We start from the raw sequence: 23,366 nt of genomic DNA on the forward strand, positions 1-23,366 counted from the left end.
CTATGTATCAGAATGGTCAAACAAATGGCAACTTCAAATCTCAACAAATAAATGCTCTGTCTTATAAAAAAAAATGCTCTGTCTTATAAAAAAAAATCAGAAAATAAAATACAAACTGAATAGTCAAGACCTTGTTGATGATCCAAGCTCTGTAAAGGACCTTGGAATACTCATCTCTAATTATCTAAGTGCTAGAGCCCACTGTAATTACATAGCCAAAAAGGCATTAAGAGTTGTTAACCTAATCCTACGTAGCTTTTTCTCTGATAATATCACACTACTTACTAGAACATACAAAACATTTGCTAGACCAATACAGCTCATCAGCCTGGAACCCACATTACATATCTGATATTAGCACAGTTGAGGAAGTCCAGAAATATTTCACAAGAAGAGTTCTCCACTCCTCTACTCGTTGTAGAATACCTTATCCCACCAGACTTGAAATTCTAGATCTAGAAAACCTTGAATTATGCTGTCTTCGGTCTGATCTAAGTATGGTATATAAAATCATACATTGCAATGACTTACCTGTCAATGAATACTTCAGCTTCAACCATAACAACACAAGAGCACACAATAGATACAAATTCAAGGTTAACCGTATCAAACTTGATTGCAGGAAATACAACTTCAGCAACAGAGTGGTCAATGTCTGGAATACTCTACCTGACTCTGTGGTTTCTTCCCCAAACTCCAAAAACTTTAACCTTAAACTGTCTACTATTGACCTCACCCCTTTCCTAAGAGGTCTGTAGGGGGCATGAGTAAGCGCACCAACATGCCTACCATCCCTGTCCTATTGTTTCTTTTATTTTTCTTATATGTACCCATTTCATGTATTCATAACTATGTATATACTTATACATATTATCTTGTAAGCGATTGACAAATCAAAATAAATAAATAAAAATAAAAAATAGCAGTATAGGGCTATTTATCTATCACTGTCTCTGTCCCCCAGAGCACTTCCCAAGATAATGTAATTGATACGAGGGAAAAATTATTATATTTGTAGAAGTAATCATATTAACTGAATTTAATTGCATTTATGGGTTAAATCAATGTAGATTTATTTTTTTCTTTTGGTATTTTAGGGAGTGCTCAATCTGCCACTTGAAGGAGAAATGGAATTCTCAGTCCAAAAAGTTATGTATCCTCCCACTGGATGTTTTGCGAAGAATAAATCCAACTCACAAAATCAAAATTAATTTTGAGGAATCATACATGGGACTAAAGGCATGTGGTTAGGATGTGGGTTGGAAATTAGCAATCCTGTGTTTGAGATCTGAGTACTGCTGTGGGATTGGGTGACTTCCCGTCTGCTGGGGACATGAAAGGAGCTGCCAAATGGGCATCACCTGGACAATGGTGATGCCACCAGCTAATCCTTTCAACCTGGAAGTGCCTCAGTGCTTCTGACTTCTTCTTCTTCTTCTTTTTCTTCAGCGTTTGTCTCGCGCTCTGGCGAGGTCCGCTAATGTCCTTGAGTATTGCTTCCACGCCTCTCTGTCTGCCACGTATGTCGGGTCTGCCTTCGCGATCTCTAGATCGGCCTTGATCGTGTCCATCCAGCGTTGCTTAGGTCTACCATGCGGTCTCGCTCCTCCGACAATCACCTTCATCGCAGATTTGATGATGGATTCTTCCTTAGCGCGACTCACATGGCCGAACCATCGTAGCCGGGACTGCCTCATGACCGTGGGGATGGGCACGACGTTGAACCGTCTACGCACTTCTTCGTTCCTGACGCGATCGAGTAGGGTGAGTGCTTCTGACATGAGTGCGATATGGTGCATAGGGCTTGGGTGTTAATTTATAGCATGCTATTCTAACTTATTTGTAACTCAACAACAGAAGTTTCTTTTTTAAGTAGGTCTCTGCTGTACCATACTGTCCAGAAAATGTTTAGATATGAATTAAGACAGAAATAAAATATTAGAAGTATAGTAAATAATTAATAAAGCTAAGACATTACCTTTAATGGTAGTAGTTGCAATTGTGCTCATTGAAGTGGCACCTTTGGAAGGGTAAGACAGAAAATGCACAATAAGTTTAATGGTTTTTTGATAAAATGATTATATTTTTTTTTTGAAAAAGGCAATATATTATTTTAAATTAAGCATACTTGAAAGCAAGTTTTAAATTTACTATTCTGGGCTTCCATCTTACAGTACTGACAGTGCCTTTTTGTGCTGTTGTATCAATACATGAAACTTCTCTAGCTTCATTATTTTAATATGCACTCTTTTTGCTCTGCTGCAGAGCAAATTATTTCCTTTCCTTCAAACGTGGATACTTTTATTGCTCCTTTGAATTACTGTTCCCTTTAGTGCCAAACAGCCTTAGGAGGCTGCAGTTCTGAGCAAAGGAGTGGGGTAGGAGTACTCAAGACAGTTCATATTCCCACTGCTTATCCCCAGTTCCCCTGCATGGTAAAATTCCAGATGGAAGTTAATAAAAGTTAGACATCAACCTAGTAATTCACTGAATCCAATGAGTTTTTCTGAGAAATGTCTCTAAAAATTGCTTGTCACATGCTTTGAGTGCCTGATTATGAACAGATACACACAGATTTTACTTCATCTGTTTCTTCTTTCTGAAAGACATCCTGCCTTTCCATTTGCCCATTTTAACCAGATGGATCTTATTCCAACCCTAGCAGAGATGTCTGCAGGAATTCAATTTTCAAAAAATTGAAATGTCCTTGTGCTGTATATAAAAACATCAGGGCTTTGATCAGGTGCTGGGGCCATCTTGACTTTCTCCTCACACCACCTTCAGCCTACTACAGATAACAGATAATCAGAGGTGGAAGGGACCTTGTAGGTCATCTAGTCCAATCCCCTGCCCAAGCAGGAGACCCTACACCATTTCTGGCAAATGGCAGTTCCAATCTCTTCTTGAAAGTCTCAAGTGATGGCGCTTCCACAACTTCCGAGGGCAACTTCTGTTCCATTGGTTGATTGTTCTCACTGTCAGAAAGTTTCTCCTTATTTCAGGGTTAAAGGAAAAGGGAAGTACTATTGTACTTCCCTTTTCCTTTATTCCATGAGGGCACCCATTAACTGAGTGGATTTATTATAAAAATGCCTTGTAGACATAGGTGTCCTCTATTAAATGAGGTCAAGAAAACAAATATAAAATATGTGTCTAGTATCGTAAATCCCATTTATTCTTGCATCCCTACATCAGACTAAAGAATGTAAGTTATCATGTCCAAATTATGTTTTTGCTCTTTTTGGAGACAGCTATGATTTCCTGCCTAAGCAGGGGATTGGACTAGAAGACCTCCAAGGTCCTTTCCAACTCTGTTATTCTATTCTATAAAAACATGGTCCACATGCCCAAAGTAAAAGACTGTGGAAGAGCAGAGTTTAAGGATTTTAGCTGTGATCCGATCTTTGCATAAAAGGGAATAATTAACAACAAATTTGGGATCTGATCATTCTCATAACATCATTGCCACAGAACATGTGCATGACTGCATTCCCACTCATGCTAGTAATACTATTGCTAAATTTGCAGATGATACAACAGTGGTGGGACTCATCTCCGGGGGGATGAGTCTGCCTACTGAGATGTGGTGGACTGGTTGCTTTCTTGGTGTGGAGACAATAACTTGGTCCTCAACACCAATAAGACCAAGGAGCTTATAATGGACAATAGAAGGAACAGATCAGACATCCAGCCCTTGCTTATCAATGGAGACCAAATGGAGCAAATGGCCAGTTTTAAGTTTCTGGGTGTTACCATAAAAGAGGACCTGACCTGGGGTGCTCACATTGCAGCACTGGTCAAAAGGGTCCAGCAGAAATTATACTACCTGAGACTTCTCAGAAAACAACAACTGAATGAAAAACTGCTGGTGTCCTTCTACCGCTGCACCACAGAGAGCATCTTAACTTAGTGCACCTCTGTATGGTTTGCCAATTGCACAGTGGCAGATAGGACAGCACTCCAGAGGGTTAACATCATTGCCCAGAAGATAATTGGTTGCCCTCTCCCCTCTTTGGAAAACCTTTATAGTTTCCGCTGCCTTAAGAAAGTTCAAAACATTCTCAAAGATCCATCTCATCCTGGGAACCCTTTTTTTTGAACTATTACCATCTGGCAGATGGTACAGAATAATAAAAACAAGGACAAATAGGCTGAAAAACAGCTTGTATCCCAGGGCAGTAGCTCTTTTGAATTCTGCTGTATAGTGCAGCGTAGGTGCAGTGTCGGGGGTATTCGGTTCAATGTGTAGAGCATGAAGAATATGTGTTGGTATTTATTTTCATGGTCATGTGCACTGAAGATGGTGTTTGATTTTGTTGTACAAGGTGCAATGACAATAAACAAAACGAAATGAAACTAAACTAAACTAAACTAAACAATATTAATTTTTAAAAGATGCTTTCCCTCACAGCAAATGATTGCCTGTCTGGGTTTTGAGCAGAGCATCAATTTATACTTGAAACAGTATCCAATAACAGAATTTTATAGAAATATAATAAATGAGCCTTTATTACAATCAGTGGTGGATTAAGACACTGATAAAACCTTTTTAATATTTTCACTTGCGCAATGTGAATAATTAAATGTAGAATTTCAAGCAGTTTTTCATTCAAGAACTTACTTTTTGCTGCTGAAGTGACATTTATCATGGGAGACCCTTTAGAATAGAAAGCATATTAAAGATTACAATTTTATAATACAGTTTTAAACTACCAATCAAGTTGAATAAATAGTTTAAAATTTAGCATGCCTTTTTTAGTATTAACTGACTGACTTCCTTAATAATAGCAATAAACCATAGTTATATTCAGATTCCAAACTATGATATCATTTCAACAAATAATAATAACATGTAGAATTTCAGGAAAACAACACTATTGCTAGATGCAGACTTCAGTAAAGATAACAGAGTTTTCTAAGAACAATAATATGGTATAAATATAGGACTACCTTAAACTGCCTCAAATTACACGATGAGAAGCAAATGAATTTAATAAATTATACAAACAAATACATGATTGGAATCAAATATGTGCATCTAAATAAATTAGATTAAATTCTTTAGTTTCTGCTCAAACTAAAGAAATCACCTTAATTACCCAATATCGATCCATTACTAGAAACCTTCCATGCTTGAGTCTCTTGAGATTATATATTAAAAAAAATCTAATATATCTATACAGGTGGTTGCATATTGGATGAAGAATTTATAGAACAAAAATATCTCCAAATCTCCACATTGACTTATTACATCTGTTTTAAATAGATAAAGTAATAAAACATGAAATTTTATTAACCTGTTTATTATTAGCTGGTATTTATTATTGCTAGATTTTTAAAATCATTAGAAAATAGTTCAACAGAAGGTTGTATATATAGTAACCATATATATATATTCTTAAGTTTTTGCAGGTACTTACATGTATGGTATTCAGCTTTGTTCGGGTATTTTCCCATGTCATTATAGTTGTGCTTTTAAAGTTGTAGCAACGTTTCGGCAGAATCTCATCTTCCATCATCAGGCTTCTGTATTGTGTTCGTCTGTGAGTCAGACTTTCACAGTTTTAAATTTGGGACTAGCCTACTGCTGTGCCAGAATGGTTTTTTCTTCATCCTGATTGGTTGGGAGTCTTGGTCTGTGTTTATTGGTCTTGAAGTTTGCTGTGTTCTGCTTGATTGGTGTTTCTAATATCTTCTGTCTGTTTTGTGGCTTTTTTTGTCTTGATTGGCTGGCAACATTGTGTTTCCTGTATTGGAGGCTTTTAGTGCGGCTTGGCTCTGAGTAAATGGACGGCTATCATTTATTAGGAAGCTAGGTTTTATCTGGGTGCCTGGTTGGGTGTGTTTGAGCTGGAGGTATCAGGGGGGATCTGTTTGTGCCCAGGTGTTTGCCTGGCTTGTGGTGTGGAGATTTTTTTGTTTGTGAGTGCAGGCTTCCAAATAATTGACAGTCTGGTGGAATCATCTCTTCTATTCATGCTTTCAGGTCTTTTTTCAATCTCAATGGCTTCTCTGATAATTCTGTAGCTGGGGTTTTCTATAGTGGCTAGGGTTTTGGTGCCACTGAAGTCGATGCTATGACCTGTGGCTTTCATGTGTTGGACTAGTGAGGAAGTTTTAAATTTGGGGCTAGCCTACTGCTGTGCCAGAATGTTTTTTTCTTCATCCTGATTGGTTGGGAGTCTTGATATTAGAAACACCAATCAAGCAGAACACAGCAAACTCCAAGACCAATAAACACAGACCAAGACTCCCAACCAATCAGGATGAAGAAAAAACCATTCTGGCACGGCAGTAGGCTAGCCCCAAATTTAAAACTGAAATGGCTGTGAAAGTCTGACTCACAGACGAACACAATACAGAAGCTTGATGATGGCAGATGAGATTCTGCCGAAATGTTGCTACAACTTTAAAAGCAAAACTATAATGATGTGGGAAAAATCGAATACCATACATGTAAGTACCCATGAAAACTTAAGAATATATATATATATATATATATATATATATATATATATATATGTGTGTGTGTGTGTGTGTGTGTGTGTGTGTGTGTGTGTGTGTGTGTGTGTGTGTTTTCTGAGGTTCTCGCGTGTATGTGGATCTTTGGTTATTCGGGTTTTCTCCCGCGTAAGATTGGAAGTATCTAGGCAACGTTTTGATGAAGTCTCATTCATCATCTTCAGGCTTGTGTCTTCTTCTCTGTGCTTCTCAGAGTGAAGCATACACACACACACACACATACACACACACACATAGTGTATATATGTTTTCATAAATTTTCACAGGTACAGGTATGTAGGTCTAGGTGTGTTCGGGTCTTTTCCCGTGTAAGATTAAGAGTATCTTGGTGACGTTTTGGTGAGGTCCCACTCGCCATCCTCAGGCTGGTGATTTCGGCTTCATGCCAGTGCAAGCAGTGTGTGATCGGAGCTGCCGTCTCTCTATAAATACTGGTGGTGGGAGCTGGTGTGCTGGACTAGTTGGCTGTGCTGCTGCCTCTTGATTGGTTGATGGAGTTGATGTTGGTATAATGGGCTGTGTGATGGCCTTGTGAGTTTTGTTGTGGAGATATCCTGGATCTTGTGCTGCAATCTCCTGGGTCATTTGTTTTGGAGTTATCTTTTTTCCATTAGCCTCTTGTATTTTAATGGCTTGGGTAATGGGTTGTGTGATGGGCCTGCAAGTTCTTTTGTTGTGGTATCCTGGGTCCTGTGTTGTAATCTCATGGGTCGTTTGTGTTTTGATCTCTTTTCCATTAGCCTCCTGTGTAGTAACGGCTTGGGTAATGGGTTGTGTGATGACCTTGTAAGACTTATTGCTGTGGTATCCTTGGTCTTGTGCTGTGATATCCTGGGTCATTTGCTGTGTTGCAACTTCTTGAGTTCCTGTGATGTAATTTTCTGAGTTTTCTTATGTGATATCCTGAGCGGGTGGCTGTGATGTAGCATTCTGGGTTTTAGTCTGGCTTCGAGTTTGCGGTCTGGGTCTGTGTTCTTGGCGTGTGTCAGCTTGTTTGGTTTTGGGGTTGGGGGGTGCGACAGCTGGCAAAGCAGCCGTGGTCTGTTTTCTGGATGGTGGTTGTCCTTCGTTTATAGGATGGGCTTGGGCCTGGGTCTGATGAGGGGGATTGGTGGTGGTGTCCCGTGTTGTTTTGGGTCTGGTGTTCGTTTTTGTGGCTGGGACTCATTTGTTGGTGAGGGCTAGCTTCCAGATGTCTGGTAGGCGGGAGGTATCATCCCGTCTATTCATGTTATGGGGGTGTCTCAATGGCTTCCCTGATTATTCTCTTGCTGGAGTTTTCAGTGTTGGATATTAATTTGGTTCCTTTGAAATTAATTTTATGTCCTGTGGCTTTAAGGTGCTGGAAGAGGGAGGAGGTATTTTCTTCTCTTTTGACTGCATTCTTGTGTTCTGCGATGCGTGCATTTATTCTCCTGTTGGTTTGTCCAATGTATGTGGCTGAGCAATTGTTGCATGGTATTTCATAAACTCCTTGGTTTTCTAGCTAGATCTTGTCTTTGGGGTTTCTTAGGATGTTGGCTATTTTTTGGTTAGTGCCGAAGGCTGTCCTGATATTGTGTTTATGGAGAATTTGGGTTTTTTGTAAATTAGGACGTGCAGGAAGGGAAGTTGGTTGTTGCTTTCTGTTTCCATGGTGAATTGTATTTTGGGGTGTAGGTTGTTAAGATGTGTGAGGAAGTTGTCTAGTTTTTCTTTCCTGTGTGGCCAAATTATGAAAGTGTCATCTACATATCTGAGCCAGAGTTTGTGTTTGTGTTTGGATTTGTGTAGAGCATTGGTTTCAAAGTGTTCCATGTATAGGTTAGCGATGACAGGTGAGAGGGGTGATCCCATGGGTGCTCCTTCTATCTGTTTGTATCTTTGTCCATTGTGGATGAAGTATGTGTTGGTTAGGCAGTAGTTGGTCAGATCTAGGATGTGTTTGGGGGGTTGTATTTGTTTTGGATGGCTGTCAAGGCTTCTTTGATGGGTACTTGGGTGAAGAGGGATATGACATCGAAGCTCACGAGTAGGTCACTGGGTTGTAGGTTTTGTTTCTTTATTGTTTCTATGAAGTGGAAGGAGTTTTGTACGTATGAGGTGATGGATTCTGTGTAGGGCTGGAGATCAAAACACAAACGACCCAGGAGATTACAACGCAGGACCCAGGATACCACAAAAAAGAACTCACAAGCCCATCACACAACCCATTACCCAAGCCATTAAAACATGAGAGGCTAATGGAAAAAAGATAACTCCAAAACAAATGACCCAGGAGATTACAGCACAAGATCCAGGATATCTCCGCAACAAAACTCACAAGGCCATCACACAGCCCATTATACCAACATCAACTCCATCAACCAATCAAGAGGCAGCAGCACAGCCAACCAGCCCAGCACACCAGACCCCACCACCAGTATTTATAGAGAGACGGCAGCTCCGATCACACACTGCCTGCACTGGCACGAAGCCGAAAGCACCAGCCTGAGGATGGCGAATGGGACCTGCTCAAGTTAGTCTTAGTTGCTGGGGGATTTGAGCTGGTGAGTTGTGATCTTGCTGTTTGGCTTCGAGTTCGTGGTCGTGCCGCATCTTCATGGTGGGTGTCAGTTCACTTCATGTATGGCTCAGAGGGGTTTGAAGTGGGTAGTGATGCAGCTGCAGTGCGGCTTCTGGTCCGTGGTCGTGTCTCATCTTCTGTGTGGGTGTGAGTCTGCTTTCTATGTGCAAGTGCGGTGGTGGCATCTTGTGTGGCCCTCGTGGCTCTGAGCACAACCAAGCTCCCACCTGAACAGAACACACCTCCAGCCAATCAGAACACGGCCAACCCCCCAACCAATCAGAACACAGCCAAGCCCCCACCCAATCAAGTCAAACCCCCACTAGCAGTTAAAAGGAAGAAGCAGGTGCAAGCTCACATCACTCTGAGAAGCACAGAGCTGAAGACACAAGCCTGAAGATGATGAATGAGACTTCATCGAAACGTTGCCTAGATACTTCCAATCTTACGCGGGAGAAAACCCGAATAACCAAAGATCCACATACAAATACCCGCGAGAACCTCAGAAAAAATATATATATATATATATATAGGAGTAGGACAGGTATATAGTAAGTCTAGAAGGAAATTGGAGGCATATTACATTCTCCAGATTACTATGACTATAGTGTTCCATCTGGTTCACAAAAACACCCCAAATTAACACTAATTGATTTCGTGACATCTGTATTTTGTGACAATGTAATTTACAAACCAATTTGCCTAACATAGCAATATTCTATATTTGCTGTACTACCTTCTATTGAGCTGTTTTCTAACAATTTTAAAAATCTATATATAGTATACACACACACACTGAGAGAATATGCTTGTCAAGTCATTTAGGTATATAATCTGCTTTGTACTGTATGGTTTTAAGTTAAAATATTTAAAATTTAAAAAAATACTGAAGCATAAACTAATGTTGCAGCAACAATTCATAACCTTATTTACATTTTGTAATGTAAAACATTTTCATGACTACCCATTTAAATTCATAAGGATCATTTGGAATTAATTGGAATGAGGTAATTCCCCCAATTTGGTGCTTTCCAATTTGGTGCTCTCCAATGCACTGGATTTTAACTATGCTGGATGGAGAGCATGGAAACTGGAATCTGGACTATAAATCCCATGTTGTCCACTCAGCATAGTTAAAATCCTATGCATTATAGATAGACATTATATAAGGGAGTAGCTAGAGTGGGTATTATACAAGGGGAGCTAAATGTGAGAGATTAATAGTGTCATAACCGTACAGTGAAATAGTTGTCATAGGATAACTGCTAGATGTCATCTCAACAGCATCAGAGATTTAGCAAAAGTGTAAAGAACTTTTCATATAATAAATGCATGATAATGTCAATTCTGGGGAAGCCCTCCTCATGCCTTTTTTTGCCTTTTCAGCTTGAAGATAATTCATATCCTTATGATTCTCCCATGACTGACTAGCTATGCATGAGTTTAATGCTTAGGAAAGGGTTAGAGGTTCTTTAGGTTTAAGGGGTGGAGCTAAAAAGGATTTATTGGCTTTGCCAATCTTCGAAAATCCTCAGATAGGTGCTGAGTCTGCCTTTTAGGTGTAGCTTTTGGAATGTGCTCTCCAAGGTCCTGAAAGGGCTTTGTTGGAAAATTTGCACATGGTTATGGACAAACTCTCAGCCATTAATTATCAATGGAATCCCAGCACTTACATGTAAATGTAATTCCATCCTAGTGGAAAGTAATGCCCCAATTAGCTATACAGGCACGTGGGATAGCTGCATTGATAAGGGATATCAATAATAGTTGTTGTTCTTCAATTAGCTGTCCTATGCTTTTTGAGATTCAATTAAAGTACTATCTATCTCTATTAAATATTACAGAAAATTATAGCTACAGATGCAAGGATCTAGTCCATTTTGTTATTTAGATTAATAGGATTACTTTACAGATTTCATATTCTTCTTGTAGTCTAGATCAGGGGTGTCAAACTCACGTCATCATGGCGTCCTCACGTGACGTATCAGGACTTTTCCCCCCTCCGCTAAACTTGGCATAGCCATAGCCAATGTGTGATGCATCTGGCCGGTGGGCCAGGAGTTTGACAGCCTTGGTCTAGATGTTCTTTGCTGATGTTTTGATGCTCCACAGCTTCAGTTATTAAATCATCTTGTGGTAATTAGATTCACATAAAAACTGCCTCTCCTCTTTCCCAGTTTTATAGAAGGAGAGTAACTGTCTTATTATAGGTTATAATAACTATAAGTAACTCTCACAAATAAAAAGAATACAAAGAGATCTCAATTGATACCATTGTTTTCATGATATGTTTACATGTTTTTGCTTACCAGTAGTTCCTTGACTATTATTGGATATGGTAACTGTAAAAGATACAAAACAGCCCCATAAGTTTGAACCAATTCTGTTAGATACCTAGTTTGCAATTAAGTAGAAGACACAGGATAAAAACAAACATTCTGCTGAGCTGCATCTAAATAGTCAGTAATTCTTTTAAAGATATAGAACCATGATGGAGAACCTATGGCACACATGCCACAGGTGGCATGCAGAGCTATTTGTGCTGGCACGCGAGCTGCAGACAAACTTACCTCACTGCGCATGCACGCACCTCCCAGCTGATTTTTGGCTGGTTTGAGGCCTTTTTCGGCCTCCCGAAGGCTTGAGGAAGGCTTCTGCAGGCTGACAACTAGGCCCATTTCATTACTTCCTGTTTTTCCAAAAATACTGGAAGTGACGAAACAGGGCTAGTTTTCGGCCTGCAAAGCCTGCAGAAGCCTTCCTCAAGCCTTTGGGAGGCCGAAAAAGGCCTCAAAGCAGCCACAAATCAGCTGGGAGGCTTAGTGCAAGTAACGGGGTGGCGGGATGGATGGTTGGGGGTTGCAAGCGCATGCATAGGGGGCGTGGGGGGCGCATTGCCTTCTGGGTGCTGGCACGTGAGTGCAAGCATGCACGTGCATGCACAATTTTTGGCACAGGAGCCCAAAAAGGTTAGCCACCACTGATATAGAACATAATGTAGAAAAACAAGAAACATGCCTAGTCATTTATTTCATTAATACAACAGCTGAAATAATTACTCACTTAATTTCCCCTTTTACCAACCAACCAACCTGCCTGCCTTTGATCTTGATGAATCCTGATCCTAATATGACATCAACTCTTCATATATTTGTTCAGCTGCTTTTAAAATTAGCCGGGTGGATTACATCTCTTTATAATTGCACAGTTACTATGAGCTGTGTGAAGCATTTCAATTTATCTGTCAAATGTTCTGCCATTCTGTTTCATTAAAATCTAGTGCTTCAAAATAGCTTCATGGATTGGCATCATGAGAAGCTGATATATACCCCCCCCTTTTTTACAGATCTCTAAAAAGTGAAGGAAACATATGTCTTCAAGTGCCTCTCTTGTTTGACATTAATGAGAGTTTAACCTAGTTAATACTAGGAAATTCAGGGATATAGACTAGATTTGAAAGTCCAAATAAACATCTCAGAACAAAGCAATGTCAAAACATCTCTACAGTCTTGCCAAGAAAATTGCAAGGTTGTGTTCAGGTAATCACCAGGAACTGAGCTGTACTTGTGGCCATTTTTCTGTGTGTGTGTGTGTGTGTGTGTGTGTGTGTGTGTGAGAGAGAGAGAGAGAGAGAGAGAGAGAGAGAGAAATCATATGAATTCTTTTGGTTTGAGCTAAACCTATTATACTAACAGTAGAAAGATTTCAATTTCCAAGAAGAGGAATAATTTGTTTGCCCATTGTAAAGGCAATACTTTTAAAATAGTAATAAGAAAAAGGGATGTTTTATAAGTAGGTATTTATTGTTAACCCTGCATCCATAAGTAGCAGTAAGTAACATGATTGTACAACTGCAACCAGCTGGGATATATTTTTGAGTTTAGCATTTTTCCCCCAGTAAATATATTTAAATGGCCCTGTGCTTGACATCTTGACTGGGTCAATCTTCAGTGAAAGGCTTAATTATATGGCAGATATCATCATGAGAAAAGCAAATTATAGTAGAGAACTCAGGCACAAGAAAAGTCTATTGGCAGTTAAGAAAGATCAGAAAATTTTAGTACCATGTAAATTGCAATTTTTACTTCAAAATGTGTATTATGACACCAAAGGAGTTGCTTAAGAATCCAGAACAGGCAGAAGTGATTATGCCCCTATAGAAATGTTTTGCTGCTAGCAGAATAGATGTTGGGTGGGTGTAGAAGCAAGTGGAATTAATGGGATTTAAGCAGCCAAGTTGAGTGCCTGCTGTGATGGAAGGCCCTTTAAGTGTTTCTCATCCCAGAGTCTTTGTTTATTGTCAATAAATTGAGAGGCAATTCCAATTTGCAATTCAAGCTTTAGATGATTAATCACTCTGATTAACTAATCTGTGCAGCAATCTTATGCACATTTACTGTGAGCTAAATCAGACTGAGTTCACACTCAAGTGCACAGGAGTTCTCTAGTTTCTAAAGTTCGTCTCATTTATTCATCTCTGTAGATTCTTGCATGTTGTCCTATAGATTCTCATGATGTGTGCTTTGTGCTAAAAGCCTGGTTGTTTATTCAACCAGAGAGGGATGCACTAGGGCAGGGCTGTCAACCCCTGGGGCCATGGGACGGATGCGTCATGCACTGGCCACACCCATGCCTGGTTTAGTGAAGGGGAAAAAAAATCCTGATATGTCACATGATGCTACCATGATGACGTGAGTTTGACACCCCAGTGTGTGGCCCACCAACAGCCAGCAGAGCTGGTGGCAGACTCGGACAGTGAGGAGGATGGGTAGAAACATGGGCCAGTCCTGGAATCTGGGGAAGGCTCTGATGAGTGCTCTGGGTCAGAGGCAGAGATGGGGACAGGGCCATCTGACAGTTATCATCTGCCTTCGGAGTCAGAGATTAGCAGGGCAGAAGAACAGCTGGAACCTCTTCCCAGTGTGCGCATGCACAGAGCTGCCAGAAAAAGGGAACAGTTAAGGAACAAGGGTCAACACAGGAGTAAAGGTGGACAGTGAATGGCTCCTCTCCTAGGGAATGAAGAGGAGCAAAAGGGGAGTGGTGTTTGCAGGAGACAATTAGTTCAATTCATTAGAGTGAAGATCTGTTCCTGACTTCTTGCCAAGTAATTGCTGCTACAGTGGGGCATTTGGAAGATATCGGCCTGGCAACTCTCCAAGCTTGATAAAGGTCTGTAGTTGTGAAATCTCATGAAAGACTGTTTGCCGGAAATTTGCTGAAGAAGAATTCACTTTAACCTAAAGAAAAGGTGTTTTATTGGGATAAGGAGTCTGCTTCATGATCTTGGGAAGCCTAGGTCAGAACAGCCTGCACTAGGGCATGGAGGCAGGGAAGCCACTTGAGTTACCAGCACTGTATCTCTGTGCAAGCCCTTGCTCGGTTGATCTGAAATCAGAACAATGGAGGGGAGTGTTTGAGTAACAAGGTTAAGCTAGTCATTTTCTACTGGCTTCGCTCTGCTCTTATATGCCTAAACAACACCAGGGTTCAAGTAAGATGTTGCTCAAGTAAATTCTTGCTGAAGAACTATTTTAGAGAAAGGTCACTAAACCAACAAACCCAATCTTGACTTACCCACTCAAATTTCTAGTCATTCTCATAATCTCTTTATGAACAGCTGAGCTCAAGTAGATTTCTTCTGTGTATTCAATCAGCACAGATTAAGTTCTAGATTTACCTGCTTCTGAGCCTCTGTTCTCAAGTGAGCCATTACTTTGTTCCCTATGCACATATAATAGCTCTAAAATGTAACCTAAAACCATGATTAGAGCTATTGTGAAAAATGCTTACTTACAAATATGCCACCACATTATCTTTCTGCAATGTAGCTAGTTGAGGCTATTTAGCAGAAACAAGAGGACTCTCCACCATCTCCCAGGTCTTTTTGCAAAGATGAATGCAAACATCTAATGAAAACATGGATTGGAAATGCATTTTCATGGGGTTTTTTTGTGTACAGCAGGAGCAATCTTTACTCCAAGAGCTGAAGAATCCTGATTTACTACTCTCCTATTGGTCAACTGGAGAGAGAACTCATGGCGCAAGAACTGTATATTTTTGAAGTGTTAGCTCCACTTTTAATAATGCCTTGGTAAGACCACACTTGGAATACTGCATCCTGTTTTGGTCACCACAAAATAAAAAGAATGTTAAGACTCTAGAAAAAGTACAGAGAAGAGCAACAAAGATAATTAGGGGACTGAAGTCTAAAATATATGAAGAACGGTTGCAGGAATTGGGTATATCTAATTTAATGAAAAGAAGGACTAGGGGTCCTTCTACCAGTGTTACAATATCTAAGGGGCTGCCACAAAGAAGAGGGGGTCAATCTATTCTCCAAACCACCTAAAGGCAGGACAAGAAGCAATGGATGGAAACTAATCAAGGAGAGAAGCAACCTGGAATTAAGGAGAAATGTCCTAAAAGTGAGAACAATTAACCAGTGGAACAGCTTGCCTTCAAAAGTCGTGGGTGCTTCATCACTGGATGTTTTTAAAGAAAAGACTGGAAACCACCTGTTTGAAATGGTGTAGGGTTTCCTGCATTTGCCTATTCATGAATCACTGCATATATAGTCTGCCCTTTCTCCAGATGCTTCTCCTATCATTTCATCCCCACAAGAATCTTGTACAATAGAATGGGCTGAGAGGCAATGCTTGATCAAAGCCATTTATTCAGAACTCAAACTTGGCTTCATCCATTTCATATAGTCCCTCTGCTTCAAAGGTAGCCTATGCACTCCCAAACATTTCCATAGTTGTGATCATGTGTACCTCACAACATTTAGAAATTTGGCAAGTACTGTATCAGCCAGTCCTTGCATAGATGAGAAAAATCAAAACAGTATTTATCATTCCAGGTAGAGAAAAACCGCTCTTCTGTATGACAAATGAGGTCTGGGGTTGTTTTCATATTATTCAGTCTCACTTTACTATGTAACTAGCTTGACCTTAACAACTAACTTCTACCAAAAGAATGTGATTAAGCTGTGTACTGCCTGAAGAGGGTCACTGCAAATGCTCCCACAATGCAATTATTTTTAGAGTTTCCTGTTATCTTTTATATGCTGGTGATGCCACACCTAAGCTGCTTTGTTCCTGACATGTTCCTGGAAGAAAATGATTATGTTCAAATCACTGAGCAGCATTAGATTCCCACATGCAGCTTTACAGAAAGAGTGTTAATCTTTGCTTCTACCCTGGATGTGATTCCACCATGAATAACATCCAAGAGAGTCCTTTCCCAAACACATGAAAAGATTAAGTGTCTTATAACCAAGGTGCATCAGATTATAGTGTTATGTTCTGAAAGGTTATCATTCCTAAAAATACTTGAATGATAATAATCTTCTTTTCTCCTTCTCCTTCTTCATTTCTCCTCCTCCTATTCTTTGACATTGTTCTCTTTTTGTATAAGTGGAAGGCACCTGTAAACTAGCTATCCAGCAGGCTTTCTATAGCTAGTGGGGAATCTTCTGGAAGACATTTAAGCTTTTTACTGGATAAGGAGTTGGAAAATGGGAGGGGAGAGTTCTTTTTATTTATTTTTAACATTAATCCAGTTTTAGGGATAAAAAATAGTTTAGACAGGCTACCTGTCTCTGAATGGAAGGAAAGTGACTATCTGCCTCTTCTCTTGTTCATGGTAGATACTTTGGTTTCCAGATGGGGAAAGAGAAAGTAACAGTGCTAGATATTGCAGTCCTTTTTTCATAGTTATTAAAATGAATTGCTGCTAAAGACATTCTCAAAATTTGAGTACTAACTAATGGGACTTGTTTTCAAGAATGGCAAAATCATTCATTTTCATGTATTAGACTCCAACCCTTTCTATAAAAATCAGAAAATTATAAGTCAAGAAGGAGAAAATATATAAGGAGTATCAAGACCAAGTCAATTATTTAGGCCGGGAAAGTGACATTTTGTAAAAGTTCTCATTCAAATTACATATCACCAAAAGTATACAGGCACTTACTAGTTAAGCTTGGAGGGAAAAAATGACCAGCAAAAATACTGGTTATTTAAGTAAAATACTTAAATTAAAACCTAGTCTGTATAGAGCTGTGGGAAATAGCCAGATAATTTGCTTAAGTTGTTAAGGTCACTCTCATCTCTAATTTATGAAAAATATTAGGTCAACACAAATGAGATTAGGATAATTGTGTGAGCACTTTGGATTACGAGCAGTATTGTTAGGGTTTTGGTGATTAACCCCTAGCAGAGTATTGCAGCAGTAGTCAAGCCAGGCAGCCAAAGGAGAGCGGAAGGGCCCCAGAGTATACACACACTGAACACAAACACTGTTTGTAGTTTAAATAGTTTTTAATCCAGTTAGAGTTTAAGCATTGTCATTCAGTCCATTAAGTCATTCACAGTATTTCCATCCAGTAAGACTCACTATTACAGTCCAAGTTAAGAGTCCTTGCAATATCTTTATCAGCCGATAAAGATATCTTCTCCTCCTCCGGTTTCACTCTCCAGAGAAACAAACGCTGGATATTCAGCAAACAGTAGCAAACAATAACAGTTCAGTCACAGCACTCACAGTCAGTAATCACAGTTAGTCGCAGCAGCACACAGTTACAGCCAGCAGACAGTTACAGCCAGACAGTAAGCTTTCCAGCTTCTAATGCTTCCTTATATTGTAACTTCTTACCGCACCCTTAATCGGCTAATTGCCTGCTGCATTGTGCTTAAAGTGATAAGCACTTAAACCATGATATCTAAGTTTTATATATTTATTCACCCAAACCATATTTGGTATCAATGTTATACCTAACAAGTATGTCTCAAGAACTGGATTTATTTTTAAAGTAGCTTTAGTGTGAGTATATCTTATCCTAAGCTTGCTGCAATAAATTTTAATAGCTGTGGACATAATGTATATGAATAAATATGCACGTGAAAAGAAGATGAAGTTTGAAAATACAAACTTCTTCGCTCAAATATTTATAACCCACTTTGAATTCAATCCAAGTTCAATCCAATTCTTGACCAGTCCAAAAGTGAGGCTGGCTTTCCATCTCACCTGTTCACCTGTACCTTCTGCTTTGCAAGGTATGGGAACCTTAATGTGTTAATGTTGTGATATTGATCTATTACAACTAGTATAAATGTATGGACAAGAAAGCCAGGAATGATTAAAATTTCACCCTAAATATCTAGAGGAGTACATTGAGGATGGTTGATCTACTTGGAGAATTATCTTGGTTTCGGCTTAAAGTAATAGATAAAAAGGCTCTTAAATTTAGATAAACTCCTACAGTTTCTTGGCAGTGTTACTGCACTGTGTTATTTGCACTGTTGCAGGGATATTTAACAACTTATGTAAGAATAATGGAATATTCAGGTCTCCAATTCAAGGAGCAGTCTTTACTCAGATTTCTAAGGTCAACCAGTTTTGGCTGAATAAATGATAACTGCTGAAGCTTGGACAAGTTAAATGGTAGTCGTCCTCAAGCTGAGCTCAACTCCTATTTAATTTTCTAAAGCAATCATATAATTTTGAGGTTTCCAGGGGAGATATAGCAAACTGCAGATGCCTTTGTGAAAGTGGAGACACCCTTTCCAAAGACCAAGGAACTAGTGAGTAGACCAGTTCTTTGGAACCTCTCCAGGGATAAGGAGAAGACAGGAAGTCACTTCCATGCGCTCCTGGTAGGAGTTTCTCACAAGGAGAACACTGGACAGCAGTTTTCCATGGGTTTGAACACCAGAAGATGACTGGATCAGCTATCTTTCTTATTAAATGAGCCTTTTAAATGATGCTATTTGCAAATCTTATATTAAGGAATGTGTAGAAGATGAATGTGTAGGAGAAGAGATGTTGCCTTGTAAACAGATGAGGGAGCGGGGAGCCACAATGAGTTACTGGTCAGAGGAAGAAATGTAGAAAGGATGCATCCTAACTGATCAGAAGGTTAAAAGTGGCAGCAGGAAGTTTATACCCAGACTTGCAAAGTTCTGTTCGTGTAGCTTTACAATAAAGTAGAATTAGCTCATCTAGTCATGTTTCCTGTCTGATTTACTCAGGAAGGCTGACATCAGTCTAGCAAGTCTTTCCATTCTTTTTTCTTTCTCTAAGTTTAGTGTGCATGCATATATGCATGTGTGTGTGCATGTGTGTATGTGTATATATATGTGTGTGTGTGTATACACACGCGTGTGTGTATCTCCCTGCAATTCCTTAGTGATCCTTCATGTATATGCTAACCTGTTCTAATCATATTTACCCAAGACAAGATATGCAAATAATGATATATACCTCCTGATTTGAATAGCTGTGGGAAGAAAGAATTGCAGATCACTATTGAAATACATTCTTCAATGCAGCTACTGTAGAAAGCAGCCCCCTTTCTTTTTTTTCATCTGGACAAGCTAAGCAAGAGGCTTTCACAGACTTACTAGAAGATAATAGAGATTATTTATTTATTAAACAGCATCCAAATAAATGGATAACTTTTATATCCCCAGGAGTTGCCATTTTGCACCCCTCACCCTTTAATGTCACTCTTACAACGCACTGCACAAATTTTTATTTTTGTGTGATAGACATTTAATTAATAAAGAAAACAATTTAAAATGAGCAGGAAGTGAAAGCAAATTCACATTGTGAATCTTTATCTCAGCCCTTCAAAGATCAGATGAATAAGGCTTCCGTCACTTGCTAGTGCCTACCCGTTAGGACGCTGGAGTATCAAAGGAAGGGGAGTGCTCCAGAGAGGAATTGGCTTTTCATCAGTTCCCGAGAGATTTTTAAAAATCTATTAAAATGTTATTCAGCTGATTTCCACTTATATATAGAAAGTGCAATGGCTAAAAAGATCACTAAGTGAAAAAGGAATGAGGCATTACGCTTTCCAATCCCAATCTGTTTTAACCTATAGACCAAACAGGAAACATGAGCAGATGAGCTAATATTACTTTATTGTAAGGCTGCATTAACAGAATCTCATAAGTCCGAAAGTACATTTCTCCTATTATTTATTAAGTACTGACAATTTACTTCCTAAGCATAACCATGAGTGTATCCTATAATTTGACAAGTCCTATCCTTTATGATCATGGTCATCTACCAGGGAGCATCAAAATCTGCAAAATAGGCACAAAAGCATGTTCAGTATCCTCCCCTCTTTATACATACAATGATGGCACACAAGTGTGCAAAGGGGTTAGAATGTTGATCATGACAATGCTGTATAGGTTTTGACAATGCTGTGTAGATACTGCTGTCTATAATCAATATCTGACATAATGCAAGAATAATTTCTAAAACTACAGCTGGGATCTTATGACTAAAAATCAGTGAATGAGTGAGAATTTGATTGTATTTCCCATTATGCTCCCCCTCCCCAGATTTCTTTGGTCATTGTAGGAAATATTAAAATAACTATACTTGGTCTTCAACATTGTTCAAGTATTAACACTTCAGCTAGGTAGTCCAAAAGAGGACTTCTGGGGATTGATACTATGAATAACATTTAAGAAGTTAAAATTTTATTAGCATTAAGGAGCTGGGAATTAAAGGGAAAGCATCTGTGCTGATTGAGGGATTGCAGATGCTATGTGTTTGCATGGGAGTGATAAAAATTTACTGTCAAGGGTTAAAATTAAAGAAAGAAAGAAAGAAAGAAAGAAAGAAAGAAAGAAAGAAAGAAAGAAAGAAAGAAAGAAAGAAAGAAAGAAAGAAAGAAAGAAAGAAAAGATCTCTGAGGGAAAGACAGTAAGCTCTTTGTGGTAGAGGATTTTTCTCCTGAGATTCTGGGAAATTTGAGATAGATGTTGGGGGAGGGGCTAAAATATGGTAGTTATGATCATATGATCACAGTCCTGCCCCTTTTTAATGTCCACTGATGCATGTAAAAAGGGAGTGAGACAAATATCTCATAGACATGTCCTCCATTCAACCCATGAATGCCCCTGAAAGGAAGAACAAATATGTTCAAACTTATTTTATGTCTTTTCCAAAACTAACCATTAAATTTTTTTACTGCTGAAACTGTTTTCAGGAATGTAGTATTAAGATGTTTTGGCAGCCACAAAATAAGGGAGTCTTGTGAGATAGTATCCATTTATAATCTAATGACACATTAATACATTTAACTAACACAGACACAAATCTCCCTCAAGAAATGCTTGCATTGGGTGGGATGAAATTCTGGGCAGTTTTATGATTGTTTTTTTTTTTAAAGGACTTCAAAAGATAGGAGGAAGATATCCTTGTGGCCCTTGAAAAGCTGTCCCTTAATAAATTGCTAAAAGATTGTATGTTTGTGTTCTTTTATGCTCCAAAGCATCCTTTTACCTTAAGTCCAAAGTGTTGCATAGCAGTCTTAAATGACTACAGTATAGGCTACATATAGGTGATATCTCTATGACATTTTGTATATGGATATTGATTTGCAAATTTGATGGTAGCTATATATGTATATGACTAAATACACTGGCAAAAATAATGGCTGTAAATTATGTCATGGGTTATGTCTATTTATATATGTACACACACCCTTTACCAAATGCAAAAACCTAGGACGCTGTATTCTTCATAGCTTTCAATGGCTGTTTCATTCTTTAAGCTACTGTCTCTGTAGGGCAGGGGTGCTAAACTCACATCATCACAGTGGCGTCACATGACATATTGGGATTTTTTTCCCCCTTCACTAAACTAGGTGTGGGTGTGGCCAGCACGTGACACATCCGGCCCAAGTATCAGGAGTTTGACAGCCCTGCTCTAGGGAGTGATGTTTTGCAAGGAACTCTACCAGCTAATTTTTTACAAAATCAGTTTAATGGACTAACATTGGCAATCCCAATTCTATGATAACATTGTGCTTATCTAACAGATTACACATTGTTTTCAGTTTCTTTCTATGAAGGTTTAGAGCGTATGGGTGCAAACATGGCACATTGTCAATGACGAGCCCTACCCCTTGGGAACACTGTTGTTTTACAGCGCCGGATGTCTACTTTCATCTAGCGCCAGCCGCTGTCCTGCTGATCATGGTTCCCAAGGGGCTGGCTGTGTGGGAGAAGACTCTGGAGGCTGATGATGATGACGTGATGCATTGCGACGCCCCAGATGGATGCTACAATGGCGGCTGTTAATGGCCTTATTGGGACTTTAAGGATGGGGGGGCGAACAGGATGATTGTCTCTAGGGCTGTAATTGCTGTTAATTGCCCAGGGCTCATCATAGGAGAGGGAGGGGCAGCTGAGATAATGAAGCTCAGTACTAGCAAAAGTCTGAGTGGAGTTGAAGTAATGCTAGCCAAGATTGCATCAGCAACCTCCTTAGGTAATTACAGGGAGTGTTCAGAAGAAGGGTGGTGGGAGGAGATGGGGTTAATGAGGTAACAATAACGTGGGTGTGTATAAAGGGGAGAGGAATTGTTACTCTGTAAGGCTGTTTTTGTGAGGGCATTGTTTCATTGTTGCCCCGTTTCAAACTTGTTGCTGACCGTAGCCACCATTGACAATAACCTTCATCACTACATCTGGTGTGGAGAGTTACTTGTAAGTAACTACGGTTCTGGTCCTAAGGGCTTTGAAAGAGTTGACTTTCAAAGCACTTCTATCTTTCCTTCTGTAGCTGCCCTGTGCCTTACTATATACTCACATACTAGATGTCTGTGAGACTTTTGAGACAGAACAGGAGACAGAAAATCCAACTCAATCCCCAGTTTCAATTCATCCTATGTCAATGGCATCCCCCACCTTTTTTAGAGCATGTATTGTCACTTAGGCCATTAAAACCAACCCATTGCTCCAGGTAGGAATTCAAATTAAAGCATGATTATCCATCCATTAGCATATCTAGTGAAGGAGTTTTTATTTTCTCATTATGTACTGCTGAATTGCCTTCCAGTTCACAACACTCAACAGGAATCTGTCTTCCTCTAACTTAAAGCCTTGATTCCATATCCTGTATTCTGCCATGCTACAAACTTTGCTTAATAACCAATAAAAGGAATATGGATAGGAATCCAGAGTTCAGAAAAAAATGGTTTGTTATCTTGAATAAAATGGTATTTATTCATCTACTCAGTTCGTCCTGAGCAATATGTACATGCACCCACACATTTGTACTCCATGGGAGTACATTTTTTTTATCGCCCCTTGTTTAAACCCTTTTTATTTTGCTATTTAAAAGCACATTGGTTATGCAATATTTATCAATAGTAATGCTTCTCCATGTTAAGTGTGTTCATGCACATGACAGAGATATATTAAGGTTTTTTAGATCTCAGCACTCACAAATACAAGGGAATTTTAAGCTGCAAAAGAATTTTTCAGTGAGG

At 39.3% G+C, this 23,366-nt stretch overlaps 1 protein-coding gene across 5 annotated transcripts in view; it reads right to left on the reverse strand.

The window, feature by feature from the left end:
* Positions 1-23,366, reverse strand: part of EMCN (endomucin) — a 50,388-nt gene that overhangs the window by 25,781 nt on the left and 1,241 nt on the right. For all 5 annotated transcript variants that reach the window (XM_026672697.2, XM_026672695.2, XM_026672694.2 and 2 more), the window contains exons 2-4: positions 11,377-11,409; positions 4,622-4,657; positions 1,979-2,020 (exon numbers count right to left, since the gene is read on the reverse strand). In XM_026672697.2, the coding sequence (XP_026528482.1) occupies positions 1,979-2,020; positions 4,622-4,657; positions 11,377-11,409 (111 nt within the window). The remainder of the gene's footprint in view (positions 1-1,978; positions 2,021-4,621; positions 4,658-11,376; positions 11,410-23,366) is intronic.

The sequence above is a fragment of the Notechis scutatus genome, chromosome 4, assembly GCF_049901735.1.
Source record: "Notechis scutatus isolate UNSWTSFEM ecotype Mainland chromosome 4, rNotScu1.2, whole genome shotgun sequence".
NCBI lineage: Eukaryota > Metazoa > Chordata > Lepidosauria > Squamata > Elapidae > Notechis > Notechis scutatus.